The following is a 25,616-nucleotide window of genomic DNA, read 5'->3' on the forward strand; positions in this document are numbered from 1 at the left end:
ATGTCTTGTGAGTTCTCCAGGAGCAGGGATCCTTGTATAAATTCAGCTCAGCTGGTGTCCTCTAAGGTGTATTAACCATTTCAGTCCTCCACTATCTGTCTTCTGAATTCAAAGTTGGTATTTCTGTCCCACCAGGCGCCAGTGAGGCCGCGACCTCCACTCAATACCCGAAAGCAAGCGAGGCCGCCCCGAACCCGAACGCGACTTCCCGGAACGCCATCGCACCTAACGCGACCTCCCCGAACGCGACAGCCCCCAACGCCACGGCCCCCAACGCAACCCCACCGAACGTGACGGCCCCCAACGCCACCGCCCCGACCGCCACCGCCCCGAACGCAACGGCCCCGACCGCCACCGCCCCGAACGCGACGGCCCCCAACGCCACCGCCCCGACCGCCACCGCCCCGAACGCCACGGCCCCCAACGCCACGGCCCCCAACGCCACGGCCCCCAACGCAACCCCACCGAACGTGACGGCCCCCAACGCCACCGCCCCGACCGCCACCACCCCGAACGCGACGGCCCCCAACGCCACCGCCCCGACCGCCACCGCCCCGAACGCGACGGCCCCCAACTCCACGGCCCCCAACGCCACCGCCCCGACCGCCACCACCCCGAACGCCACGGCCCCCAACGCAACCCCACCGAACGTGACGGCCCCCAACGCCACGGCCCCCAACGCCACCGAGCCTTCTCCCAACGCGACCGCTCCGACTCCAGCCCCCCCTTCTGGTAATAATCCCACACAATTAAGAATAATCTCGGAGTAAGCACGGAAAGGTTTCCGAGGGTGGAGGTGGCCGGACTGAGGAGCTTTCTCTAGAGGAGTAAAAGGGCAGAGTCTAACAGTAAACGCATCAGCCCCGGGGGATCCCCCGAATTCCTCTCTAGAGCTTTCCTGTTGCCCCTCCCCATGGGCCTCTCCTTTCTGCCTAAACTGCTTCTGTGAGCCCCGGGACCAGAAAGTCCCATCCACATTCACGGGCGTATGTTTCTGAAGAGGAAGAAGCAGGAAATGAACATTCATTAAGCGTGCTAAACGTGTTGCTAATGCCATCTCATTTGATCCTCACAGTAACTCTATGAGGTAGTTGCTATTTTGTTTGCAATTGAGGAAACTGAGGCAGCTAGATTTCGTGACTGGCCCAGAGTCACACTGAGTATCTGAGGCAGGATTAGAAATTACCCCGAAGAGGACAGGATGAGGGGAAGGAAGGATGACTCTCTGCCCTTGCCTCCCCAGCTTTCCCTTTGAGCATGGGGCCTTGCTTCCGAAGCCTGAATAGGTCTAGCAGGCAAACTGGTCTCAGTCCTGCCGAGCCTGCCGAACCCACCGAACCCACCTGGCCTGCCACTTTCACCTTGTGCTGGTGGGTCACAGGCCGGGCCTTGAGGTTTGGGTTTGGGGGGAAAACTGGGCAATCCCCTGGAACACCAAGGACAGATGCTTCGGAAACACTGTATAGAGTGCATTTCTAACTCGAGTTTTTTTTTTTTTTCAAGTCACTTCTGACTCTTCCTGAGCCTATTTGGGGTTTTCTTGGCAAAGACACTAGTGATTTGCCATGTCCTTCTCTAGCTTATTTGACAGATGAGGAAACTGAGGCAAGCAGGGTTAAGTGACTTGCCCAGGGTCACACAGCTAGTAAGTGTCCAAAGGCAGATTTGAACTCAGGTCTTCCTGACTCCAGGCATAGTGAGCTCTCCATTTCACACCTAGCTGCTCTGAAGTTCAGAGGCCAGGCTTCTCATTCTGGCTCAGTAGCTGATTTGCTGTGTAATCTTGGGCATGTCACCTAATGTCTCTGAGTCATCCTTCTGAATGTTTGGTGGGGCTTGTCCTTAGGGGTAGGGCAGAAGAGATAGGGTTAGAAATAGAGAATTAAAGTCACCTCTAGGGGTCATCTAGTTCAGTTTATTTTCCAGGAGAGGAAGGCAATGCCCAGAAAAGTCAAGCAACTTGTCCAAGGACATACAATCTCATCTTGTGTCAAAGCAAGGACTAGAACTCAGGTCCTCCCCACTTTATTCTGAGGTAATGCTTTGGGATCACTTTTGAGCACTCCCACCCACCTTCTGTCCAATAGATGTAGAGCTAGAAAGAATTGAGATGCCATCAAATCCAAACCTCATTTTACAGTGAAGGAAAGTGAACCTGGGAGAAGGTTGATGGCTTGTCCAGGGTCCCACAGGCCCTAAGTATCTGAAGCAGAATTCAAACTGAAGCATTCTGACACCAAGCCCTGTGCTCTAACCACTGGACCACCTGACTGCCTCACTAACCCCAAGTGCCTCACTTATACTTTTTTTTTCAGGGCCCAGAGGACAGAGTTACTGACTCACATGGATTTGGAATTGGAAGGGACCTCAAAAGTCATCTAGTGACTAGACAGAGACATAGAGACAGACACAGAGAGACAGAAAGAGAGAAAGGAGGGCATTTATTTTTATTCTTTCAAAGATCTGAATTGGATAAAGCTTTATCCAGTGCTTTAAAATGCTTTGAACTTCTAGGCAGAAGTAGAGGGAAAAGCAAGAAGGCCTTTCCCATTCAAAGATTTCTGGCAGTGATCAGAAACAGAAATTGTTTTATTCTGTATCAGAACCTGGCCCTGTCTACTAATTCCAGAAGCTAACTGGCAAGAAGGTATTTGAGTTCGAGGGGTCAGCAGGAAAAGCAAAGTGGGTGGGCAAAAAAGGTCAGCCAAGCTTTGTACATGTTGCGTTCCCTTCTGAGAGCTAAGAGGCTGAGGCATGGGGCTAAGATGTGTGTGTAGAAGCAGGAGGGTACAGTTATGGCAACATTTGAATCTTAACCTCCTTCACCTTGGGTGAGGTCATAGTGAATCCTTCAGCTCTTCCCTTTTCTATCCTAGTTCCTGATCCTTGTGCAGAGAAGATGTGTTATGGTTCGTCTGTGTGTGTAGCTCTGAACAATGAGTCCTTTTGCCTGTGTCCAGAAGGGTATTACTACAAGGATTCCCAATGTAACCAAGGTATGTTTGCACCCCATGCTACCAGTGCTTGAAAAAATGAATCTTGTTAACAGAAGTTTGCACACACGTACACATGATCACACAGTTACACACACACACACACACACACACACACACACACACACACACACACACACTCCCCTCTAATTTAACCAGTAAGTGAACTCCCTCCACTAATGTAAATCCTTTTTTTCAACTCATCTGTGGCTTACGTATGATCTTAGCAAGTTTTCTAGGCCATGGAGAAGCTCAGTGACTTTTGTCCACGGTCACACAAAGAGTATGTGTCAGAGGCAGAAGTCGAACCCTGGTCTTTTTGTCTTAGAGAAGGCTTCATTTCCTCCACCGTACCCATACTGCTGCTTCCTTGTCCTCCACCGTCATGGCAAAATTATAACGCATGAATTCAAGCAATTACAGGAAAGTAGAAGTAGTACCTTCTGTTACTGAATTATCAAAGAAGGGTAAAAAAAAGTGCCTTCTTTGGACTAAACAGCCAGATCAAGGACCAGGATAAAACAATCATTTCTTTAACTTCAGAGAACATATAGCTGTCTGCCACGAAGTCAAAATGACTGAACATCTATATTGTATTAGTCTGCTTTAACAAGCTTCTTTTTTAAACTGACTTTTAAAAGTGAGAGCCCAAGAAAATTTTCCCTTGAAACCAGGACAGAATACAGATGATAGATTATAGGTAGAAGGAAATCTAGAGACTGTTGAATTCAGCCAGATGAGGAGACTGAGAAGGGATGACTTGTCCAAGGCTGCGCATGGCCAGTTAGTGACAGTGCTGGGTTTAGAACTCCAGTCCCTTGACTCCTAGTCCAAGAGTGTCTCCCATGGGCCTTAATCCACCTCTCTCGGCCAAGTCTGCAGCTTCATGTTGAGCTAGACCTTGGATTTCTTTTCAGTGTGCTTTACACTACTGTTCTTGTTGCCTGACTCTTCATGATCCCATTTGGGGTTTTCTTGGCAAAAATACTGAAATAGTTTGCCATTTCCTTCTCCAGCTCCTTTTACTGATGAGGAAACTGAGGCAAAGAGCATTAAGTGACTTGTCCAGGGTCATATAGCTAGTACTCATTTGAGGCCAGCGTTGACTCAGGTAGATGAGTCTTCTTGACTCAGGCCCAGCACTCCCATTTCTCCTGACTGCCCCTATAAGATAAAATGGGTCAGATTCAAAGAATGAATCCAGGCAAATTGCTAGAACTTTGAGGAAGGAGAAATCACTTTTCCTTTGGGGGTGTGATGGGGGATGTGTGTGTGAGAAGTCAGAGAAGCCTTCATGAGAGGTGGTGGACCTTGAAATGGACCTTAAAAAAAAGGTAAAGGCTTCAGTAGAGGGAATCAAGAACACAAGGAGCTGTTTGTAAGCACAGGAACAAAGGAAGAGAACCATAGGAGGGAAGACAACCAGGAAGGACATTTCCCAGAGCAGAGTATGTAAGTGTCAGAGAAGGAAGCTGGATGTAGATTGTGGAGGCCCTCATGTGACAAAATGTGCAATTCATGCTTTTTTCCACAGGCAGTGGAGGAGCCACTGAAAATTTCTGGGTACATTTTTGGTATGGCCACCGCATTAGGAAGGTGGCAGTATATAGGATGATTTGGAAGGGATAGACTGGACCCAAAAAGAGTAGTGAGGGGCTATTAAAAGGGTTTAATTCCTTTTCCACCTGACATCTTCAAAGACTTGAAGCAGACTATCATGTTCTCCCCTAATCTTCTCTACTTGAGGTTAAACACCCCTTTGGGGAAGATTAAAAACTCTTTCCCTGAGTAACATGTCATCCATATGTTTATTTTCAGGAAGAACGTTCCCTGGGATAATTACAATGTCATGGAACTTATCAGGCCTGGATGACAAAACCTCCTCAAACTATCAGAATTTACATTTCAGAATAGAAGAATTTGTAAGTTCTTTTTTAATCTTTACAAATATTCTTAGAAGTCTTTATGTGAATTTTGCTCTTGTAAAGGTAACAATAATAGCTCACAATTTTATCCTATTTTTTAAGGACTTTGAAGCAATCAAGTGTACATGATCTCATCTGATTCTTACCTGCCCTTTGAGGCAGGTGTTATTTTCAGATGAAGAACCTGAGACTCAGAGAGGTTTATATCCTTGCCCAGAGAAGCACAGCCATTAAGTGGCTGTGATTGAATCATGGGGGAAACAAAGCCCAATTTAGAAAATCATTAAAAGATGGATAGAGGAAGTATTCGACAATATCTTAAAAGTTAATGATTTCCAAAAGACAGCCTCCCCACCTTGCCCTCCCCCTCAAGGCAACCAAAAAAATCATACTGCACATTTCTTTTTAAGTTCTAAAAGTTGTTATTTTCCATTTCTCGGTTTCATTGTAATTCATCTTGGATGGAAATAGAATTTGAATTCCTGTAAGAATTCATGTAATTCAATATAAACATGAGATGTATTTTTTTTTCTGAATTGGTTACAGTTTCATTCTATGAGGATGAAGGTAAGAAGAAGCACTGTTTAGTGGAAAGAGTGTTTGACTTGGAGTTAAAAACCTTCCAGGTCATCCTTCTAACCCTTCCTGATAATTTGATGTAATGTACTCTTTTTTTTTTTTTTTTGGTCAGTTTGGTTTAAGTGACTTGCCCAGGATCACACAGCTAGTGAGCATCTGAGGCCTAACTTGAACTCAGGTTCTATGGATTCCAGAGCTGGAATTCTATCCACTGTGCCACGTAACTGCCCAATGTAGTGTACTCTTAATTAAGCATACTCATTAGGGATCTATGGTTTCCCAATACAGACATTTACTAAATGGTGATTTAGAATTGCAAACCCATACTCTTACACTAGTATTTAATTGGGTTATGTTTTCTAGAACATGCCACTCTACTAAGAATAAGGCCACTAAACTATTATGTTTAATTAATTCATTTAATAAGCATTTGTTGAGTGCCAACTTGTGTGTACCATGCTAAGAGCTGGGTCTTTCACTGTTTGTGTTGAGGATATTATCACCTTTCCAGGCCTAAGGTTGACAATCAGGGTGCCATCCTTTATTCTCCACTCTCCCTTACCCAGGAGGACACTGATAAATGTTTAGTGACCAGCTCTGGGACACATTTTAAAATTTCATCTGCATTGTTAACATTTTCTCCACCCTTTTCTGAAACTATAGTAATAGCCTCTTACTTGGTCTCCCTCCCTGCCTGTCTCTCCCCATTACAATCCAGCTTCCACACAGATGCAAAAGGGATTTTGGTAAAAAGCAGGTTAGACCAGATCATTCCCTCATGTAATAAACTCCAGACTCTATTAGCTCGAGGATCAAAAGGAAAGTCCTTTGTTTGGCATTTAAAATCCCTCCCAATCTGGCCTCACTAGTGTACATCATTTCCTGTTACATGCTAAAGGACTGAGCCAAATTGGCCTCTTACTGTTTCTCAAATGCAACCCTCCATTTCCCATCCATTACTGGAAATACAACACCTCCACACCTTTGTTTTCACTTTCTCCCAAGCCTGGAATGCATTCCCTTTTCACCTCTACCTCTCAAACTCCCTGTCTTCCTTTGAAATTCAGATCCAGTGCTACCTTCTATTCGAGGTCTTTTCTAATTCTCCCCACTCCTCCCCCTCCCCCCCCGCCCCCCCGACACAATTGCTAACATTTTCCCCAGAAGAGAAAGAAGAGAGTTTCTTTTTTTTTAAATCTCCAGGGCACAGCCCTCTACATGGCACTTATTGAATGCTTGTCAGTGGAAGAAATAGAAAACAATGTCCATGAGCTCCATAAGAGGAAATTTTTCTCAGAGAAACACAATATGTAGCCCAAGAACCATAAAAGAATACACATAAAGACACACATGAGCAAGCTGTTTGTCAGTGTGGAAGTGCGTACGCATGTGCATGTGTGTGCGTGTGTTTGTGTGTGCGTGCATGTGTGTTCGTTCATGTGTGTGCACACGTGCGTGTACGTGTTTGTGTGTGCGTGTGTGTGTGCGAGCGTGTATGCGTATTTTTGCACTGATGAGGGACACAGTACTAGGGCATAGTCAGAGCAGGGGGAGGTTAAAGGAGGGTTTCTTGAAGAAAATACATCCAGACACAGATGAGCAGAAAGGAGGCATTTTCACAAGCAAAGGACAAACAGAGACGTAAAGGGCATGCTACCATTTTAGTTATTGTGAAAATGGTGAAAGTCAGTAAAAGAAAGTGCAACTTTCAATTGTAAACCAGACCTGGTGGTCAGGGTCTGTGGCTCTGGCTGTACAGAGCAGCCAACATATTACACTCCAGTCTTTTCTCCTGTATCTCTCCTCTATGAGCCCAACTCCCCAGCCAAAGGGACTATTTACCATTCCTTAGTAATGCTTGTAATTTTCCTACTTTGGTGCCTTTGTTCACAGTTTCCTCTGCCTGGGATGCTCCTTGTGTGCATGTGCACAATTCTGTGTGCAAGTCCCATACACACACGCACATGCACACGCACACACACGTACACACACAGACATTGTGTGTACACCTCCCTCATTTCTATCCAAAACATGGTCATCCTTTATATCCCAACTTAAATGCAAACTATCCCATGAAATCTTTTCGATTTGCCTTCAACTGGAAGTATTCTGTCCTTTATCTGAACACGTTGTTGTCCTTTGTTGCCAAAGAAGACCATTCCAGCAGAGAAATGATGACATGATTTGCACATGACTTTGTTTTGAGGGAGGGAGGGCTGTGCAAGGTCACCAACCTCACTTCTCCTCCTGAGCCATCTGGATCCAGTGACCAGATATTCATCAGGATGACTGGAGATGGCCCAGCATGGACTGGGAGACCTTGGCTCCTTTAGGCAAGGTCTATTCAGGTACTCACTTAGGGGGAGGTAATGCCCATTCAGTGAAAAGGCCTGTTGAAGAAGTAATCAGGGGATGACCCCTTTAATGAGGCAGAGAAAAATAACCATATCAGGCTGGGAGGGAAACAGCAACAGTTATTATTGATAATCACTCTTAAGCCAGGAGGGTCCAAATAGCATAACTCATTCAGGGAGTGGAGGATTCTCTCTCTTCTAATACTAAAAGTATTCTACCTGGGATTATCTGTATACAGATACAAATACTACCTACTATATTGTAACTTCCTTGAGGCCATAATCTCCCTCTAATCTGTCTTTTCTATCCTGTGTAGCACCTATTCCAGCTCTGTTCACACAGAAAATACTTAATAAATGTTAATTTATTGAATTAATAAATGGAAGAATAAACTATAAAGAATTATTACACAAAGAAATGCTTGCCAGTGTATACTATTCTGTGCATTTGAAACTGAAAAATAAACTTAGTTGAATTAATCACTTTATTTCTCATATCATGATGTTTTTATCTGTGTAGATGTTTTGAGATAAGGTTCCCATTAGAGAATCATAGAAGTGAGAGGATCTTGGAAATCATCCAACTCCCTCATTTTACTGCAGAGAAGCCTAAGACAGAGTGACTTACCCAAGATTGCATAGTGAGTTTGAGGCAGATGCCAGAACGCAGGTTTCCTGACTTCACAATTCAATATCCTTTTAGATGAAACATGTTGCTTCTCTCTCCCTGCATCAATTATATTTGTTTATATATATATGTATATACACACATACATATGTGTATATACATGTATGTGTGTACATGTGCACATTTGCACATATGTGCAGACACATTACACATGTGTTTATATATGTGTATATGTGTTTATATACATATACATATGCAGTAATATGTGTATATATATAATCTCATTTGAGCTTTACTGTGACCATGAGAAGTAGTTGCTATTATCTGCATTTTACAGATGAAGAAACTGAGGCCCAGACAGGTTAAGTTGCTTGTCTTTGGTTGTGAAACTCTTAGGGTTGTGAAGCAGAATTTGAACTCAGGTTCTTCTGACTTCAGGTTAAGAACTCTAGCCACTATCTCATGCTGGGTAACAATAACAATAACATGTTGTTGTATTTAGTATTTTCATAGTACCTATTGTGTGCCAGACACTGTGCTAAATAATTTACAACTGTTATCTCCTATGATCCTTGCAATCACGCTGAGAGGGAGGTGCTATAACTTATCTCCATTTAAAGTCAAGGGAACTGAGGTGAACAAAGGATAAATAACTTTCTCAGGGCCACATAGCTAGTAAGTGACTGAGGTCAGATTTGAACTTGGCTTTTTCTGACTCTGAGCTCAGGGCTTTTTCCACTTGCCCTGGTATTGAACAGAAGAGAAATAGTGATAAAAGTGTTCTTTAAGAAAAAAAAACTGGATAAATGTCTACGCTGATAAATGACGTCAAAGTCATCTCTTGGTACCTGAATGTCACTTTTATATGACCGTAATCAACATCAGAATTATTCTTCTCTTTTACAGTTTGGATCTGCATTTGCCGATGAGCCTTCATTTGGACAAACAATAATTCTCAACCTACAGTAAGTTGGGGGCTGCTTCTGTCCTAGTTTGCCCCCAAAGTCTCTGCTGCCTCATTTCTCTGTCATTTTTGCCACAAAACACCATTTTTAGTCTTTCCTCTGTGCCACTCCCTGAATGTGGGAAATAGGAAGAACAGCTTGTTTTAAAAACTCTTTCTAAAAAAAGGGCCAAGATTTGTTCCACACAATGTAAAGAACAGATTTTCTGATTCAGGGATTCCTGATCAAACAAACAAAAATAATTTTTAAATTACTGCATCTCCTCCCTGCTTCTTCTGTGAAAACAAGTCTTTTTTGTTGTTCAGCTGTTTTAGTCATGTTCAACCCCTTGTGACCTCATTTGGGGTTTTCTTGGCAGAGATGTTGGAGTAGTTTGCCATTTCCTTCTCCCACTCATTTTACAGATGAGGAAACTGAGGCAAACAGGGTTAAGTGACTTGTCCAGGCTCACACAGCTAATAAGTATCTGAGGCTAGATTTGAATTCATGAAGTTGACTTCAGTCCTGGCACTCTGTCTACTGAGACACTTCAGGCCTAGGGGTGATAGCACATATTCGTTGGTAATGAAAGTCTGGAAAGAAAAGTAATTTCTTTTTTTTTAAATCATTTTTGTAGTACTTGGAGGTTTGCATAGAACTTTACAAGCATTATCTCATTTTGTCCTTACAACAATCCTGGGAGGAAACTGAGACACAGGTTATCTGCCTTGTCCAGGGTCACATAGCTCGTTGGTTTTGAGGATTTGAACTCAGGTCTCCCTGACTCTAGGTCCAGTGTTCTCTCCACTGTGACACCAAACTGCCTCCCATGGGATCATTGTCTAAGTCTCATTTCATTGGGAAGGAAGACAAGTCCTCTCCAGCGTGAGTTAGGAAATTCCATGTCTGGCTAAACTAAGGAGTTTAGGTTTGATTGAACAGAACAAAGGTTCCCAGACTTATTTGGCCTACTGTCCCCTTTTGAAAAAAAATTTACTCTGTGTCCCCCTGGAAATCTGCTTTCTTAAATCCTTTAACAGTTTTTTTTTTGAAATTTGCATCATTTTAAAAAGTTATATTTCACAAAATGACACATCTCAAATGTAATAATTTATTGTAAATTTGTGCTTTGCCTGCATTGAGATTTTGATGACACAATGTTGAATTATGTCACCATATCATATGGTGTTGTAAACAAGTCATTTCATACTCATATTCCTGCTGATGCATGTTAGACTTCCCAACAATGTGCCACACACTTGCCTGCCAACACTTGCTTGTTAAGACCTGTTGGAGGACTCGACCACTGATCAGTTAGAACTTGCATTTTGTGTGTTTGTTTGGAAAATAATTTAATCACTATGACTTTAGCTTTGTTACACACATATATGAATGGTTTTTCAAAATTTTCTTACCTTCCTTTCTCTCTTTATGCGTCCACTGCCCCATTCCCCCAATTGCATCCGAGGCTACTACACCACCCTTCACCCCCATCATTCCAACTCAGGGAGTTCCCACATTCAGAACTTTTACCAGAAAACTGATTTAGATTTAAGGGTTGGGGGTAGTAAGCAACTTTCCCTAAGTGTCTTCAACCATGATCTGTGATCTGCTACCTGGTATTTACTCTCCTCATTTCTTTCCAGAACATTTGCAACAGCCAGATCTGAAATGCGTAACTTGGGCCAAGTTAAAGTTACAGTCACAAACATATTTACCAAAAATTCAACAATAACCCTGGATGAGGTCAATGAAGCTATTGAGAATGAAACAAATAAAGATGAAGCTGTTTCCTACCAAAGTAAGATTGACATAATTTCATTTAAAATTCACTGAAAGATATGCCAATTTTCAAGTGCAATTTGAGAGCCACATTTGCATGAGATGTGGAGATAAACTTTTCAAAGAAAGCCTTAAAAATTCAATCCCCAGAGAATATCCATGTTTCATTTTAGCCAGTCAATCCTTTTTCTTCTATTCTTGGAATCCTCCCAGTTGCCCAGAAGGAGTCAAAATGACAAGTTGAATTTTCTTCTTTGCTTCTTGTACCCCTTTGGGAGAATGAGAAAGTGACTGGGGAACAGTGAAAGAAAGAAGGAATGAGATGACCATTCCTAGAAAGATACCTAGCTTTCTAAAGGAGCCAAAAGCACCTTGAGATTTTGGACAGCTTAGGTTCCTTTCTGTCTTGATCTTAGATGTACGGCACAAAATGTAATATATTTCTATTGTCACTCCCATAGGGTGTCATATGCCCCATATGACTTAGGCCACTCACGTAGTCTGTGAAAAATAGCACTGATAGAAACTTTCAAAGATCCACTTTGAATAATACTCATTTTAATTTTTGTTGTTCAGTTGTGTCTGACTCTTTCTGATCCCAATTTAGGCTTTTTTTTGGCAAAAATTTTGGTTTGCCATTTCCGTCACCAGCTCATTTTTTTATAAATGAGGAAACTGAGGCAAGCAAGGTTAAGTGATTTGACCAGGGTCACACAGCTAGAACGTGTCTGAGCCTACATTTAAACTGACATCATCCTGACTCTAAATCCAGGGCTCTATCCACTGTGCCACCTAATTAATCTATGTTAAGATCATGAGGTACTTTTCCATAAGGTACTTTTCAATGCAACAGCAAACAGGAAAGGATCCCTCAGGTATATTTTTTAAAATAAAATTTTAGTGATATCTTTTGTTTCTACATCACCTACAGATTTCCCGATGTATCTTTTCTCCTCCTTCTCCCAGAGAGCCATGCCTTATGAAGAAAGAAAAGGAGGAAATAAAGCCAGTTCAACAAAACTAACCAATACATTGGCTAAGTCTAACATTGCAGGATGCAAGCTGTCCATACTCTTAGTCTCTCACTTGTCCATAGAAGATGGGGATATACCTTCTCCAATCTCTTCTCTATGGCCAGGCTTGGTCATTAGAATTTCACAGTGTTCATTTTCTAGGGTGATGTCGTAGATATTTTCCCCCCCAACAATCAGTTAATCAATAAGCATTTATTAGGCTCTGAGTGTGTACCAGGCACTGTGCCAAACCATGATGACACAAAGACAAAAGTGAACCAATTTATGTCCTCAAAGAGTTTATATTCTATTAGAGAAAGACAACATTTATAAATATGATATATACAAGATGAATATAAGGTAGTTAAGAAGGAGAGGGCATTCATTAATAGCTCAGGGCTTCAGCAAAGACTTCATGTAGAAGGTAATGATTGAGCTGAGTCTTGAAGGAAACCAGACATATTGAGAGGAGGAGGTAAAGAAATTGATTCCAGGCATGGAGTGCAAAAGCATGGAGATGACAAGATGGAGCTTTTTAGGTGCAAACAGCAAATAGGTCCATGTAGTTGGATGTGACATTTTGTGGAAAGGTAAAAAGGGCCAAGTTGTGAAAGGATTGCATTGCCAAACAAAGGAGTTTTTCTTTGATCCTGAGATAAAAAGGAACCCCTGGAATTCATTGAAAGGGGTGGGGAAAGTGGGGGTGTTAAGGGTGACATGGACAGACCAGTGCTTTGGAAAAAACTCTTTGGCAGCCAATAGAAGGATGGAATAGAGAAGGAAGAGGCTTGAGACAGAGAGATCAAATAAAATTGGCAAGTGATGGTGATGCAGTTTAAGAGGTTAAGGGATTCCCCAAAGACCAGAGTACTGGACAAGGTCATCTGGAATCAATTCACAGACTCAAATATTCTTTAAGTCAAGGTGGCAAAGATATATTGTAATGCTAATATAGCAGGCAGAGTGCCTTAGAGAACTTGCATTTCTTAAGGAACTTGAAATTTAACAGGAGTGATGCTAAAATTTATAGAGGAAAAGCAGTGGATTATCTGGCAGATATGCTAATCAGGTAATAACTTACAACCTTGGTCACTAGAGTCATTCACTACTTGAAACCAGGGTAAGGGATTTCTTAGAGTTGTATTTTTGGTCTATATCAAGATAGCTTTGAGAGTTGATGTCTATGGCTTGACCTCTGGATTGAATATGATAACTTTGGGAATCAATACATGATAATTCTGTGGTTAGAAGATAGTCTTGTTTTTAGAAGAGAATTCCTTCAGAAGTCAGCTTGTTCTTATGGTGGGGAAAAATAGTTTATTTTACTGATGCCTATTCATGAGTAATTGTGGGAAAAGGTAGTTTGTCTTACTGGGGCCTGCTCATGAGTCATTGCTAGGCCCAGTGTCCTTGGGCTAGGAGAAAATTGTCAGGGATAGTGTTCTGAAGCTAAGGAGAGACATTACGTTGGAACTGGGGTCCAAGTACAAGTACCTGAGCACTCCATCAATGAAATAGATAGGATAAATGAAAAATGAGAAGCTGAGAATGATATCAAGGTTACAAACCTGGGAAATTGGAAGGATGGTTGTGCCTCAGCAACAATTGTCAAGTTCATTAAAAGAATGGGTTTAGAGCAATGATAAAAAGTTCTGTTGACATACGGAATTTGAGATGCCTCTAAGACATTTTGTTCAAAATGGCCAGCAAACATTTGGTGATGGGAAACTGGAGCTCAGGAAAGAAAATGGGAGGCATTGGCAAAAGGATGGTAATTGAACCAATGGGAGTTGTTGAGGTCATGAAACAAGTATGTAGAGAGAAAAGAGGAGGGCTCCATACAGAGCTTTATGGACCACTCAGAGTCAGTGTTGTGGATGATGAATAAGAATAAACTAAGAAGGAATGGTCAGAAAGGCAGGAGGAGAATCAGGGGAGGACAGTGTTATAAATAGCCAGGACAAGAGAAGGGTGGCCAAGTACATTCCTGTCATGATTATCTGTATTGTTTCCCTAGTTCTGCTTTCTTCACTCTGCATCAAATTCCTGTAAGTCTTCCCATGCTTCTCTGTTCACATCATATTAAACATTTTGAGAGAAATTCTTATTTTTCTATGAATAACCAATTTTAAAATTAGGATTGAGGGTTTTTCCACCTCCCCTCTTTCTATTTCAGGGACTAGTCCTTGTATGTCAGTCTCTGAAGGACAGGGTTGATGATGAGATTGGATTAATCCTCCATGAACATTCTCCTCAATTTCCCCACACAACTAAGAGAGTTTACTTCTGATGAAAGTGTAAATAGAATCTAATCTAGGTGAATTCCAGCCCTAAAAGCATTAGGATCATGCCTCTTGAAACACTCCACCTCCACACACCCCCTATACATTGTTCAACTTAAACAGCCTGGGTAAAGATGTAAGTCTTTGTCTAGATAGCTGGAGACTAGGAGTCTCATGATGAATCCTGGTTCTCAACAGGAGGAGTTAAAGGCTTTCAACCTGCTTCCTTGTCCCACCCACCCCCTTATTAATTGTTCACTAATCAGTGCTGATTCCTGCCAGTCAGGGATATCCAAGGTTTTGTCTTTGGTTACCCAGAGATCACTGACCATCAATTTATTGATTATTTGCTAGCCTAAATAGATTATTAATTACTCAGAAACTCTATTTCTCAGGCTTTCCATTCATCTCAGTTTCTTACCACAAAGTTTTAATTAATTAATAATTCATATGCAGCAAATTATTTAGCCATTCTCCAATGGATGGACATGTTGTTCACTTTCCAGTTCATTCCTTCCACGAGAAGTTCAACCATGTCTTTTTAATACCATGATAATTTGCCTATGCCCTACAAAGGGCTCCTTTCCACATGAAGAAGAGGTCTATACCAGCTTCCTGAATAAATTCTGATTTGTTCACTTTCCTCATTCAGGAGAAAACCCATGTGATTTCAATGGCTGCGATGGGGAGAGTGGGGATTGCTCAGATGGCTTCCAGTGCAAATGCCGTGAAGGATTAGCAAAACCCTTTTATCCTTCATCTTCTTGCTCAGGTAAAGTCATGGCTATTTTTCTATTGCTAATCTCCTATCATGTTTGCACAGCCATCTGTACTTGGCATGTCTGTCTAATCTTAGTTTTAGATTTAGATGTTGAAACCATGGATGGAAGGGTGGGGAAGCTGCAGCTTCGAGGCCACATGGGACCTTCTAAGTCCTCGGGTGAGGCCTTTTGACTGAGTTCAAGTTTTACACAACAAATCCTTTTATTAAGAGGATTTGTTCTGTGAAGTATAGATTCAGGCAAAGAGCCACACTTGAGGACCTAGAGGGCCAGAAGCCACACGTTCCTTACCCTGGAGGGGATAGGGCACTAGACTGAGAGTGAGGAAGACCTGAGTTCAAATCCTGCCTGAGACACAAGCTGTGTGATCCTGGACAAAATCCCTTTGCCTCAGTTTCCTCATCTGAATGGGAGGCAGCTCAGCATCAGCATCATAATGGCCAGCGTCAATATAGGACATGAAGGTTTGCAAAGTACTTTACACATCCCCTATAAATGCAAGTGCTACGGTTATCCCATTTTCAAGATGAGGAAACTGAAGCTGAAAAAGGTCACATATCAGTCTGAGGTGGGGATTTAGGCTCAGGTCTTCCTCACTCTGAGTTCAGTCCTAGTGCACAGAGAACAGGCCTCAGACTCAGGAAAGCCTGGTTCAAGTTTCAATTCTGACACATGCTGACTATGTGACCCTGAGCAAGTCATCTCTCAATGATCCAGGAAGTTCTATGAGAAAAAGACCAAACAGCAAAGTAGCATGCATATTTACTGCAAAGATCTTTGCTCTGTTTTGTTTTTGAGAGGGAAGAAGAAGAGAAAATTTGTTTATTAATTAAAAAATAATTAAAGCCAGAAAAGAAAGAAATTTTCTAAGACTAGGGTTCCCAACTTTTTTTTTTTTTTGGTCACTGTACCCTGTGGCTTTTTAAAAGACTTTCTATTCTTTCTCCTTAATATGAAAGGGAATAACTTGTGGCATTTAACACACATTCACACAAGAATTAGAGTAAAGAGATGAATGATTTTTTCTTTTCCAAGGATACAGCAAATTTTTTTATAACATCATTGACTAGAAATCGATTCCGAGTTTCTGGAATATCTCAATAAGGTTGGAAGGCTTGCTTTAAGAGCGCTCCTCAGATCTGCTTTGACAGGGGAGTGCCTTCCCCTCCCAAAGCCACCAGCCACCAGTCCCAACCAAAAACCTACCAACCAACCCAAACTCCTGGGGACCCTGTGCTCTTAAAGACAAAGCTGACGTTATCTAAGAAATCTTGTTTTTTTCCCATTCTCTCTACAGTTTGTTCCTCTAGCTGTAATGAACAAAATCATCAGCAATGTATTCAGAAGTCTGACTACATACCTCCAGAGTGCCAGTGCCTACCTGGCTACATGAGGAAGAAAGGAACCTGTCAAAAGTAAGTAGAATAACCTTTGGCTGTTTTGTCAGAGGTGGGCGAAAGAGGGTGAGTCGAGTTGGCACTGACTAATAGTACCCCAGATCATGGACTGAAGATAGCCATGTGAAGCCTGAGTCTGAGACTCAAGAGACTTGGGTTCCAGACCTAGTTCTATGGTGTAACTTTGGTTCACAAGCCATGTCCTCTGGTCCTCCTCTGCACAAAGGGCATCGTTTTAGCAAAGCACAAAGTTCCCTGCAAGCTCTGGCATGCCATGGTTCTGTGGACTCTTGCTCTAAAGCTGTGGAGTTCCTTCCCTGAGATCTTGGCAACAGCAGGTGACTGAGCTCTTTAGTCAGAGGAACAGAGAGCAGGTGGACTAGTGAGAAGGAAAGAGGGAGGGATGGAGGAGAACTTTGACATGACTACCTCCAGAAGCCTTTTAACTTGGTTTCCTATTATTTATTCCCGTTTAGGTGTGATTTTGGATGCAGTGGAGTAGACTGCAAGGACAGTGAGTATATAATTCATTCCCGTATTTACCATGTGGGAAATGCTCATGAATAATGCATGCTCTTGGAGACTGGCCTCTGCAGCCTTTCCACGGGTGCTTATCAATTAAACACAGAGCAGCAAAATGAGTACTGTGCAAGGCACGGTAAAAGCAGGAGATACCAGGATGAATAATCTTAGTGCCCTCCCTCTGGGAAAGCCACTGACTAGCCTCCATTTTGTCCTGCATATATTTTGATTGCACATAGTTGCTTGTATGTTGTCTCCCCATTAGACTATGAGCTTCTTGAAAGCAAGTGACTTTTTCAAAGAATTTCTTTATATCCCTAATGCTTAGCACATAGTAGGTGCTTAATAAATGTTAGTGGATTGATTGATTGGATAATATACAGTGCCTGCCTTCAAGGAGGTATTTTACTGTTCAGTTTTTTCAGTCCTGTCTGACTCTGTGACCCCATTTGGGGTTTTCCTAGCAGAAACAGTGGAGTGGCTTGCCATTTCCTTCTGCAGCTCATTTTACAGATGTGGGAACTGAGGCAAACAGGGCCACCACGACTCGTGTCTGAGGTTGGTTTGAATTCCATTTTTCCCGACCTGTGCTGAAGCCCAGTGCTCTATCCATTGCACCACCTAGCGGTCACCAAGGAGCTTATAGTCAAATACGTGTAGTTACAATGAAGGTAACACAGAGTGGTATTAGAGGCATAAACAGAGAGTGGAGGTTCAGAGGAGAGAGATAGCCTGTCCATCAGAGAGAAATGAGACTCATGAAAGACCACTGGAATATGGTGTAGAGATGGTGGGGAAGGACATTCAGTGAAGTCATCATGTAAGCATGAAAGTAGGCTGGAGCTCATTTTGGAAATGGGGAAATAAAGAAGGTTTTTTGAGTGGGAGAATAACATGGTCAGTACTGTGTGTGTGGAAGACTATTCTGGTTTTCATGGCAAAGACAGATTGAGGATGAATATTCCCAGAATCTCAGCAGCCAAGTGACAGTGAATAGAGCACTGGGCTGAGTTCAAATCCAGCCTCAGACACTTGCTAGCTGTGGGATCCTGGGCAAGTCACTTAACCTTGTTTACCTCAGTTTCCTTATCTGTACAATGAGCTGGAGAAGGAAATATCAAACCACTCTAGTGTCTTTGCCAAGAAAATCCCCAAAAGAGTCCCAAAGAATTGTATACAACTGAACAACATCTCCAGAAAAAGTTGTGCTGAGCATGTGGAACCAAGATTTCAGTGTCAGGGTGACTTTTTCCCTTGGGGACAAGAGAAATCTTCCCCACAAGCAGTCTCCTTCCATTATCACTCTCTAGGACACTGGGAGAAACAGAAAGGACTTGACTAGGAGCAAGAGAAGCAGTCTCGTGTGATGGAAAGAACATTGGACTTAGAAGCAGAGGAGCTGGGTTCAAGCTTTAGCTTATAACTTGGGATAGTCACATTAACTTTTCCAAGCCCCAATATTATCATCTCTTAAAAAAGGGAGGTAGGTTTAGATTAGATTAGAAGCTCTCTATGTGCCCTTCTTGTTCTCAATCTATCTTCCCAAGATACTATAGAGAAATTCTCTTTTTTAAAAAAAATCACAGATTCAGATTCTGCTCAATCACTTACAGAAGTCATTTTGGAATAATTACATTCTGTGGCATTGGGTGTCAGAGGTAACAATGCTATGTGACCACTAACATGAGCTTGACTTTCCTCGGGTGTGGAAGATGTAGATGTTTTCTGCACAAACATCCATTGTGGGGTCTTGGGACGAGCTGAAGAGAAATTGATCTGTAGGTCAAAGGAGTTTACTAATGATGTGGTCTCTCTGTCTTTCAGGCTATTTACTCATCCTCACTGTGGTGTGTGTCATTGGTGGGGCCATCCTCCTGGGCACAATAATTGGGTTGATTGTCTTAGCCAGGTACAAAACTGTTCTTTTCCAACTCTGTAATAATTAATGTCTTGGGTTGATTTATTGCTTTCAGATCATAGAGCCAGAAAGGGATCTCAGAAACCATCTAGCTCATCCCTCTCATTTTCCCTCTAATGCCCATCCCCAGGCTCAGAAAGGTTGAGTAATTTGCTCAAGGCCACACAGTAAACATGAAAGGTATGATTCAAACACTAGTGCTCAGACTCCAGAGCCAGTGCTCTTTCCATTGGGCCAAGCACTTTCTTCATGTGTACTGAGTGAAGTAGGCAGTATAATTATTATTTTCCTTATTCCTCAGATGGGGTCAAAAGAGCCACAAGATATCAGAGCCAGGGTTTGAAATCTTGATTCTAAGCCTTCCCACTACACTAAAATGTCGTAATATTTATTAGCATTTCCATTGAGTTGACAAAGAAAGCCTATCCTGAGCTCAAAGAGAGGGGAATGTGTCTATATATCCCCTAGCAGAATTTCTAACTCCATTTTTCTTTCCCTCACTCAAGAATCTACGATAGCTCCCTGTTTCCCATGGCAAACGATCCAGTCTGAGCCAAACAAAGGTCCTTTCTGGTTGTCTTAGCCTTCTGTATATTCTAAGGAAACAAACATGCAAAGTATATATCTTGGCAGTATTATACTTAAATATGAAATGGTGAATTCTGTCTTCACCTGCCGGGATTTTAAGCACAGGTGTCTCCCACTTTAGGAAAGAGGAAAAAACATTCATTCTTCATTTAAGAAATGTTTAAATGTAGTTTTGAAAACATATGTGTTTTGCTGGGGACACTTGTTCCTTTTAGAGGGAGGAGGAAAATTCTTATTTGTTTTTACCCTAAAGGAATAATAGGAATCTTCCTGGGTTTCCCCTTTGAGAGGCTGGTCAGGGCCTTATGACCTCGTTCGCAGTGTTTTAATTCCTCCATCACCAGCCTTTTCTCCTGAGCTGGCCAGTCACTGTTGCAAGATTCTTGGGTTTGCTCCCAATATTCCCAAATACCAAGAATCACAATTTTGAAAAAGGCACAACTTAGTGCAAACCTGTATGCAGGCAGGCTGGCATATGAATATTTGTGCCATTGCATGGAAAGCATTTGATTATTGATCTATAGTGTCTACTGGGCACAAGGTAGGTGCTGCTTCCTTTGCCCCAGCATTCCTGGAACACACCTGGGGTGCTTCATTCAACAATCTAAAGAGCTGACTAGCCTACTTCCAAATGCCTGCTGGGTACAGTGCAGGACAGGGCAGTGGGGTTTTGGCCCAGAGCACTGAATTTAGAGAGAATTCTGACAACACCAGTAATTTTCATTAGGGTAGACACAGTGTGTCTGGCAGAGTGCCTGGAACAAATGCCTTATCTCTCTAGTTGGCAAGACTAATTAATTTAAATAGTAATGGTAGAGGGAGGTGGGCACCTCCTCCCACAGCTGCTTCTCCTCCACACTACTCCCAGTCGCCTCCTTCTGGTGTGTTTCCTAGTACTTGCCCTGAATATAGGTAAGAGTACTAGCCCTTGGCACAGAAATTCCTAGTTATGGCTCTGGTTCAAGGACTAGCCTAGCTAAGTATAGAGAAGCTCATCATTCAGTCATCCACTACAGAATGGTGGATTTCTCAGTCACAGTCACTCTCAAAGACCCTCTACTAGGCTACGTAGGGGTTATGATCTATGTTAATGGAGGCAGTATCTACACTGGGGAAATTACAGATGTTTGAAATATTGAAGTAGAAAGTAACTCTTGTGCCACATGAAATATCTCTCTAAGTATCTGGGGTCCTAAGATGCTATCACCAGGTAAAATTGTGCGATGGTAATAGACCTAGCCCAGGGAGAGGGGAGGGAGGGGGAAACAAAGGATCTGACATCCCATGCCCTCTCTGTCATGCATTACATAGGCCTCTGAAGTCTTTCAACATTTGCCCCCACCCTTTATACTATTGTTACACCATATTTTCCAAAACTCCTAAGGGTAGATTTCTCATTACAGTTCAAAGAAGAAGAAGAAGAAGGTCTCAGAAGAGGACAATCTAATTAGTGGAGACTTCAGTAATATGAGACTGGAGACTACAGGGTTCAGTAACCCAGCCTCCTCCACAGGGAAACTCTTCCCCGAGGTCCATACAAATCAATCTTCCAGTATCCAAAGCAATGTGAGAAGTAATCCCTATGAGGATCCACATTTCCCAAAGTCTCTCCCTGCACAAGATTATTAGGTAAACATCTGACATTATTGTTTAGTTTTTCAGAGTAAAATATGTCCTACAAGTGGGGAGGGGAGGAAAGGGGAGAGACATAGAGATACACACAGAGAAACTTAGAAAGAGAGAGAAATAGAGAGAGAGAATAGGGCCCAGTTGAATGCCTTTAATTAGGTGACTTCCTCTTGTCACAGCCTACTGTTTACCGAGCTTTAGTGTGATGCACAAGCTAATTGGTGTTCAGGTTCTAATTAAGAGATATGGGAACTAATTCTATGAAAGATTTACTGTTACAGAGGTAAATAAGGTTTATTACCCCAGCATCATATATGGCCCCCACCCTGGACTCCCCTCCTTAGCTTCAGTGTGAGAGGATGAAGTCCCTTCTTCTAGTCAACACCAGTCCCTCTATTTGTGCCCATAATTCCATCCCCTGTCATTAGCTTCAAGAGCTTACCACATTTAAGCCTCCCTTTTATTTCCCTAATTTTCAACTTTTTCTTATCCATGACCAATAAACAGGGTCAGATTTCCTCAATTCTTAAAAAGCCTTCACATTAGTCCCACCATGCCCTCAAGCTCTCATCTTAAATCTCTCCTTCCTTTCCCAGACAAAGTCCAAATAAAACAGAACAGAAACAAATGAAATAAATCTGAACTGTTTAAATCATTGATTTCACCTTTTCACTTCCTACTTACTTCTTCACCTCTTGAAATGTAGTCTCCATCCTTACCACTCAACTGAAACTCCCAGGTCACCAGTGATCTCTTTCCTACTTAAGACTCACAGCCTTCGTTTTAAGCACATTCCCCCCTCTCTCTGTATTTATGTGACATTGCTTTGTTATAGTTTTATTCCTTCCTGTGAAGACATTCTTTCTTGGAATCCTTTTCAATCTCTTCCCTCATGTCTACATTTTCTGTATGAGGGCATACCCCAATGCTCTCTCTGCTTCGGGTACTCTCTTGATGGTCTCATGACCTTCACTGGATTCAACAATCTTTTCTTTGCAGATGACTTCCAGATATATTTCTCCAAGCCTAGTCTCTCTTTCCTGACTTCTGATCTTACATTTCCAACTGCCTCTTTGATAGCTGCACTTGTATGTCCCATCTGTGTCATTTTTTCTTCATTCAGTCATGTTTGACTCTTTGGACACCCCACTCTTCTATCCACCAATTCCCAAAGTCTATGCAAGCTCATTTTCATTGCTTTTCATGACGCTATCTATCCACCTTGTCCTCTGCTGTCTCATCCTTTCATCCTCAATCTTTCCCAACATCAGGGTCTTTTCCAATGAGTCTTATCTTCTCATTATGTGGCCAAGGTATTTAAGCTTCAACTTCAGTATTTGTCTTCCAATGAGTAGTCTGAATTAATTCCTTTAATTGTTGACTGTTTTGATCTCCTTGCTGTCCAAGGGACTCTCAGAATTCTTCTCTAGCATCACAATTTGAAAGTGTAGATTCTGCAGGTTCAAATTTCCTTATACTCCAACTCTCACAGCCATACATTATTACTGGAAAAATTACTGACTATGGACCTTTGTTAAGAAAGTAATGTCTCTCCTTTTTTGTATGCTATCCAGAGTCACCATAGCTTTCCTTCAAAGAGCAGGCCTCTTGTAATTTTATGGCTGCACTCGCCATCTGCAGTGATCTCTGAGCCACGTTCAGCTTATCTTGGTTCATAAATCTTCCAGGTTCCTTTGCAATATTTATCTTTGCCACATCAGACTTGCCTTTTGTCACCAGACACTTCTGCAGCTGAGCTTCCTTTTGGCTTTAGCCTGTGCATTCATTGTGGAGATACTTGTAGCTGTCCTGTGCACTTCTCCAATGATGTGTTGAACAACTTCTAAGGGTCTCATCTTGTGGTGTCAGATCTTTTTTCATTTTAATACTATCCATGGGGTTTTCTGGACAAAGATCCTGGAGTGGTTTGCCATTTCCTTCTCCAGTGCTTCACCATTTGTCAGTACTCTGCACTATAACCTGTCCATCTTGGGTAACCTTTCATGGAGCTACTCAAGCCCATCTGCCATGACAAAGCTGTGAGCCAGGAAGGGTGTGTGTCCCATAAATTTCTCAAATTCATCTTGTCCAAAAGAGAACTCATTACCTGTGTCCCCCCCCTCCAAAAGCTTCACACTCGCACTTTCTAACTTCCCTATTTCTTTTGAAAACATGCAATTATTCTTTCAGTTATTCAGCTTTATAAGCTAGGAATTGTCTTCTATTTCTCAGGCCTTCTCCCATCATTCACTAAGCTGTCAAGTTTTCTCAATTCCATCTCCTCAATGTCTCTCAAATCCATCCTCCTCTCAGTTCATACCTGAGGCATCCTTGTCCAGGCTCTCACCACCTCTTGCCTGGACAATTGCAGTAGCCTCCTAACTAGATTCTTTCCTTTGCCAATTCATCCTCCACACAGCTGTCAAACCGCTGTTCTGAAATCACAGGTACCTCTATGTTACCTCTATACCCAATGATATTTGTGGGTTCTCATTATCTTTAGGGCAAAACACAAATTCTTTTCTTTTCTGCCCTTCACATACTCTTCACTCCAGCCAAACCAATCTCCATGATATTCCCTAAAAGGATTTTATCTCCCAGCTGTGACTTTGCACGTGGAATCCACCATCCCTGTAACACTGTCTCCTTATCTGTGCTTCTTGGCATGCTAGCTCCTTTCACAGCTCATCTCAGAAGCCACCTCCTCCAAAGGGCTCTTCTGATTCCACCAATTCCTCATGTTAGTTATCTCCAGCTATTACTGTGAGATTTATTGATATATGTGTGTGTATGTGTGAACATATGTGTATATGCATTTGTGTGCATGCATGTATATAAACACATATGTATATGTATATATGTATAGATGTTTGTGTATATGTATATCCTTTATTGATTTGACCATGAATAAGTTGTATCACCATCATTAAGAATGTAAGCTCCTTGAAGACAGAGACTGTCTGACTTCTGAATTTGTGTCTCCAATACTTGGCACATAGAAGGCCCTTAAGAAATGTTTATTGATTAATTATTGGAAGGATTCATAGGAGCAGAGATTATCCAGAATCCTTTTACACTTCTAGTATATGCAACTGTCACAGACCCTGAATCAGCAGTACTTCCATACTCCTGATTTCAGGGTACCCTTCCCTCTAAGTCAGACCCCAATAAAAATTGCAATATGTGGGTGGCGCATAGGACCCCCGCAACACATAATGAGAGACTTGGGGCCCTCTGAGACAAAAGGGGTGAAAGTCACTGAAAGGGAAATTGGGTGGAAAAATACTGTTAGTGCCCTTGTGGTATCCCCCAGAAAAGTCTTGTACAATGGAACTCAGGAGGAGGGTAGGGGCCAGAAGGAACTTGTGACAGAAGGGGTGTGACTTCTCTTGACTCAGGGAGAGAACTGTAAGAGCTGAGAGAAGCCAATCTCTGGCAAACAGAAATGTGAACAAAAATCACAGCATATGCAGTTGTGTCTTTTCTAGGTGTGAATGGAATTAGCTGAACAATACCTTGGCTCTCCTCCTCACTGAGACTACAGCTATCCTAGCCTATCCTATCAGTGGCCTTTATGATCAGGAGTCTTTAGATCATCAACCAGTCAATCAACACACATTTCTTCATTTGAGATTTATTCTTTCAGCCATCCAGCAAATATATACTTCCACCACACTTCTTCTGTAATGTTTCAGGTTTTAAAGGACAGATAGAAGCTTGTTACCTCCCCTGGTTTCTGGCACATAGATAGCTACATAATGTTAGATTGAATTATATTTGCTTTCCTTCTCCCCTTCATTTTATTCAGGCTAATTACAAACCAGAACCCCACAACCATTCATCAGTGAGCTGTGACCCCGATTTTGAGTTCCAGGATAATCCAACTGACATCTAGTAGAGAAAGTGATGGTGCATGAAGCCATGGGATGCAGAGCTTATCTTTGCCTGAGATTCCTACTATTTAGAAGCTGCAACTGGTTGAAATGATTGTTTATTCACTAAATATGCAGAAGTTCTTGAGTATTATAAGACTGTTGTTGTGGCTGAAACCAGTACACAGTCAGGGCACAGTCAGAGCCTGCTGGGGGACCCCTCCTGTGGACACTGCAGAAGTCCTGTGGACACTTCTCATGCCATCGTTCCTGTCCCACTTTGACCCACGTGGCTCTCTTCTCTTCTGTCAGAGGGGTGCTCTTTGGGGTCTTTGACTTGACAGTGACAAGTCCATTATGCTGTCTCAGGGGAATTGCAAGAACATGGGAGGCCATGAGGAGATACCA

At 42.3% G+C, this 25,616-nt stretch overlaps 1 protein-coding gene across 1 annotated transcript; it reads left to right on the top strand.

Annotated features, from left to right (window-relative positions):
- LOC140507932 (mucin-13-like) lies at window positions 1–25,231 on the top strand. The gene is made up of 12 exons (XM_072615746.1): window positions 1–7; window positions 136–732; window positions 2,877–2,996; window positions 4,812–4,915; window positions 9,386–9,444; window positions 11,070–11,224; window positions 15,153–15,272; window positions 16,580–16,697; window positions 17,156–17,193; window positions 19,026–19,110; window positions 21,111–21,336; window positions 25,145–25,231. The coding sequence occupies exons 1-11, from the start codon at window positions 1–3 to the stop codon at window positions 21,334–21,336; spliced, it is 1,629 nt and encodes a 542-aa protein (XP_072471847.1). The 3' UTR covers window positions 25,145–25,231.
- The last annotated feature ends 385 nt before the right edge of the window (window positions 25,232–25,616 follow it).

The sequence above is a fragment of the Notamacropus eugenii genome, chromosome 5, assembly GCF_028372415.1.
Source record: "Notamacropus eugenii isolate mMacEug1 chromosome 5, mMacEug1.pri_v2, whole genome shotgun sequence".
In the NCBI taxonomy this organism is placed as follows: Eukaryota; Metazoa; Chordata; class Mammalia; order Diprotodontia; family Macropodidae; genus Notamacropus; species Notamacropus eugenii.